This window comes from Mauremys reevesii, linkage group 24 (assembly GCF_016161935.1).
Source record: "Mauremys reevesii isolate NIE-2019 linkage group 24, ASM1616193v1, whole genome shotgun sequence".
In the NCBI taxonomy this organism is placed as follows: Eukaryota; Metazoa; Chordata; order Testudines; family Geoemydidae; genus Mauremys; species Mauremys reevesii.
Genome location: NC_052646.1, coordinates 12,365,612 through 12,369,363, shown reverse-complemented (window position 1 = coordinate 12,369,363; position 3,752 = coordinate 12,365,612). Strand labels below are relative to the sequence as shown.

General features: G+C 66.0%; 1 protein-coding gene across 1 annotated transcript; it reads right to left on the bottom strand.

Moving 5' to 3' along the window:
• Positions 1-853: 853 nt before the first annotated feature.
• On the bottom strand, positions 854-3,200 carry HAUS5 (HAUS augmin like complex subunit 5). The gene is made up of 5 exons (XM_039512907.1): positions 3,154-3,200; positions 2,137-2,251; positions 1,775-1,910; positions 1,440-1,572; positions 854-1,066 (listed from the first exon to the last, which is right to left on the bottom strand). Exons 3-5 carry the CDS (start codon positions 1,884-1,886, stop codon positions 937-939), a joined length of 375 nt encoding a protein of 124 aa, XP_039368841.1. The 5' UTR covers positions 1,887-1,910; positions 2,137-2,251; positions 3,154-3,200; the 3' UTR covers positions 854-936.
• Between the last annotated feature and the right edge of the window lie 552 nt (positions 3,201-3,752).

The following is a 3,752-nucleotide window of genomic DNA, read 5'->3' as shown; positions in this document are numbered from 1 at the left end:
CCTGTTCTCCGGGCTCCTGCGGCTCCCTCCCCCGGCCACCCCGCCCCTGCCCCTCGGGGGCCCCGCGCCGGGGGGCGGCCTCCCTCTCCTCGCTTCCTGCGCCCCGGTCCTCCTCCCTCCTGGGACCCCCCGCCCCCCATCATACCCCCACCTGGGACCCCTCTTCCGCCTGGGTTCCCTGCCAGCCCCCCGTCCCATGGCCCCCACCTGTCCCCGCTGGGGGGCCAGAGCCGCCCCCCCCGCTCTCCCCCAGAAAAGGGCCTGCCAGCCCCTGGAGATGTCCCCCCCCCCCTCCAGCCCTGTGAGGTTACCTGGATGAGCCAGGCCGGGGGTGGGGGGGAGAGGAAAAGGGGCAGGGTTGGGAGGGGATATACGGCCCTGAACCGAGGGCCTCCCATGCTCCTTGTAGAGGTTTCCAGTCACGTCCCCGCAGGCTGACGCTGTCGCTCTGTATCCCCAGGATGTGCTGAAAGGTTGGGGACCACTGAGTAGAGCACTGGCATCCTCCTTTCTCCCGCAAATCACCCAAGAGGCGGCCGGCTCTGGGATGCTCCCACGGCCCAGGCTGAGGGAGCCAGAGGGACCAACCTGAGAGGGGTCCCCAGCCCCCAGCGATAGGTGGTGAATTTAGTCAGTTTATTCAGAACATTGTGAATTACAGAACGTCACAAATCCCATCTGAGACCCCCACACACACACACCGGACATCTGCTCCCCCACCTCTGCTCCCACCACTAGCATCTGGTCACCCCCCTTAACACTGACCCTCCGCACTTTGCACAAGAGGAGACAGCTGGACCGGACTAAGCCCCCCAAATCTCCACCCCATATAGGCGTGTCGGACCCGCACTCCTTCCCTAACAGGGGTATGGCTACCTACAACTGCACCCCTTTGGGGGCGGGGCTCCCCAGACCCTCCCAGGCAGGAGGGGGCTATCAGACCCAGCTTTGCTGCTGCTGCTGCTGGAGGGTCTTCAGGGCCAGGGTCCAGCGCTCCAGCCACTGCTGTAAGGTGAGGCCCAGGCGGTGCTCTGCAGGCAGGACAAACTGCCCCGGCTGCTCCCACCTGCAGACAGGGAGGGGTGAGATGGCTCCTTCCGGCCCCGCTCCCCACAGCTCTCCCCTGCACCGAGACCCCCCCCCTGCACAGACACCCCCCCGCCTCCCTCCCCGACATCCTTCCTCATGGCACATGCCCCCCAGCCCTCCCTAGGTACGCCCATTCTCCAGGGGCACCAGGCCACCCCCTTCCTTCCGACCCCAGCCCCCAACACCCCCAATCAGTCCCTCCTGCGCCCCCACCACTTGGGCAAGTCCCCTTCTTCCTCACAGCCCCCACCCCAGGCAGGGGAGAACCGACCCCCAGCGCAGGAGAGGCAGGGCCTCCCCCCTCCGGAGAACAAAACGTCCCATAAACCAGGTGGGTGGGGCCTCCTCACCAGGCGTCGATGGTGGCCTGCACCTCGGGCCAGCGCTCGATGCGTTGCCTGCACTGCTCCGTCACCAGCTGTATCCGCGGCCCCAGGGCTCCGGCCTGCTCCCGGTCGTGGTCCCGCAGGGCCTGCACCAGGGCTGGGGGAAGAGACGTGGGTGAGGCCTGGAGGAGTTACGGCTTGGGGGGCAGGGGAGTGCTGAGTTGCTGAGCGGATGCCATGGTCCTGCCGCCCTCAGGCCAGCTCATGTGCCAGGAGGGTGCCCCTTGCAGACCCTGGGAAGGGTCCTCAGGCTGGGGAGGCGTCCCCCTGTCCGTCTGGAGCCATGGAGGGGATCTCACCTTGCGCGTCGGTCCCCGGGGAGCCCTGGCGCTGCTGCAGGCTGGCCAGCGCCCGGTTCTTGTAGCCCAGCTGGGCACGCAGGGCCAGCAGCTCCTTCTTCAGCTCAGCCATGTGGGGCAGGAGGTGCTCCGGGGCCTGGGGCAGAGACAGACAGAGACAGGGGTGAGAGGAGACAGGGCCTGCCCCCCCCCCCAACAGAGGCTCTAGGGAGGTTTAATGCAGAATAAATTAGGGGGGTGCGCCTGCCCCACCCCCTCCTCCAGGACCCCCCATCTTCCCTCAGAAGAGAGGGTCTCACTCCCGCCCTGTGGGGAGACATCCCTGCTCCCTGCCCCATTGCTCCACCAAGTGTGCGTCTCACCTTGTAGAGAGGGAAGCCGGAAGCCTGGCACACAGTGAGGAAGGCCCGGTGCTGGGCGAGCGCTGTCCGGTCCAGCCTATGGATGGAGAGCTCGTGGGCCGGGACCTGCTGGGACCTGGAGGTGGGGGATGACCGGGTCAGGGACGCCAAGGATCAGCCCCTGAACTCCCCACCCTCAGACACCCCCCATCTCACCAGACACCCCCCCCCCCCCCCACACCCCCCCCGACACCGCTTCCCAGGAAGGGCTGGTGGGACCCTCTCGTCACAGCCCCCTGCCAGGGTAGTACAGCATTGGTACCCCCGGGAGAGCAGGTACCAGTGTTCCCAGAGTATTAATACCCAGAGAGTATCAATGCTCCTCTCACTGCTATAGGCTACCGATGCTCCTAGAGCATTATCAGCCTAGAAAGTATTAATCCTCCCACCACAGATGTTGGGTACCAATGCTCTCAGAGCATTATTACCCTGGAGGGAGTATTCATGCTCCCACCAGAGTATTAAAGCCCCTGCCCCATTCTCAGGGTATTAGCTCTCCTCCCAGAGAACACTGGGTTTTCACTGGTATTCCCCAGCACCAACGCTCCTGCTCATCTCGATGCCACTACTGCAGCATTAATACCACTGCCCAAGTACTGATGCTCCTTGCAGAGGACCAGCGCCCCCCAGCATGGGGCAGAGGAGCAGAGTATCAGTACTGCTGGGCGGGCACCTACCCCCTCCAACCTGCAGATCTCAGGGCGGGTCTGAGCCCCGTTTCAGTGCGGCACAGGCCAGGGGACGGGGGAGAAGATCCCAGGAATCCTGCATACCCCAAGTCCAGTAGTGGGAGGGGCGGGGGCACAGCCCTCCATCCAAGGTACTCCCCCCTAAGGCCAGGGGCTACCCCCATAAGGGGATCCAGCCCCTGGGGCACCCCAGAGAGGACAGTCGGCCCCAGGGCCCTGCTGGCTGTGGGGGAGAGGGCCCGCAGGGGGGGGGGGGCAGATCAGACAGAGCAGGGGGGGGGGGACTCACCCCAGGAGGCTGCGGCGCAGGAGGCAGGGGAGGGCAATGGCCCCCAGCTGCCGGACCTTGTGCTCCACCCCCCCGTGCAGCCGCTGCGACTCCAGCGTCACGTCCTGCTCCGGGCCCAGCAGCTTCCTCTGCACGAAGGCCTGGACCTGAGAGACAGTGAGGGGAGACCATGCTGGTGCCCCTCAGTCCCAGCCCTGCCAGGACCCTTCGATCCCACCCCACAGCCCCCTGCCGTCCCCACTCAGTCTCAACCAGCAGCTCCCTGCCATCCAAACCCTGGGCCCCACTCCTCCAGCCCCACCAGTGCCTCATAGTCCTGCCCCAGCCCTGGGCCTCACTCCCCTGCCCCACCAGTGCACCTCAGTCCTGCCCCAGCCCCATCAGTGCCCTGGGCCTCACTCCCCCAGCCTCGCCAGTGCCCCTCAGTCTCGCCCCACAGCCTCCTTGTATTCCGGCCCTGGACTCCCCCATCCTCTGCCACCCCATGGTGGGGGGGGGAGGGGGTGTCTCACCTCAGCCTGGTCCTTGCGGAGCTGGGATTTGATGTAGGAGGTGCCTTCGATCAGTGCCCGGATGTGCTGCTGCTTTTCACGCTGGGT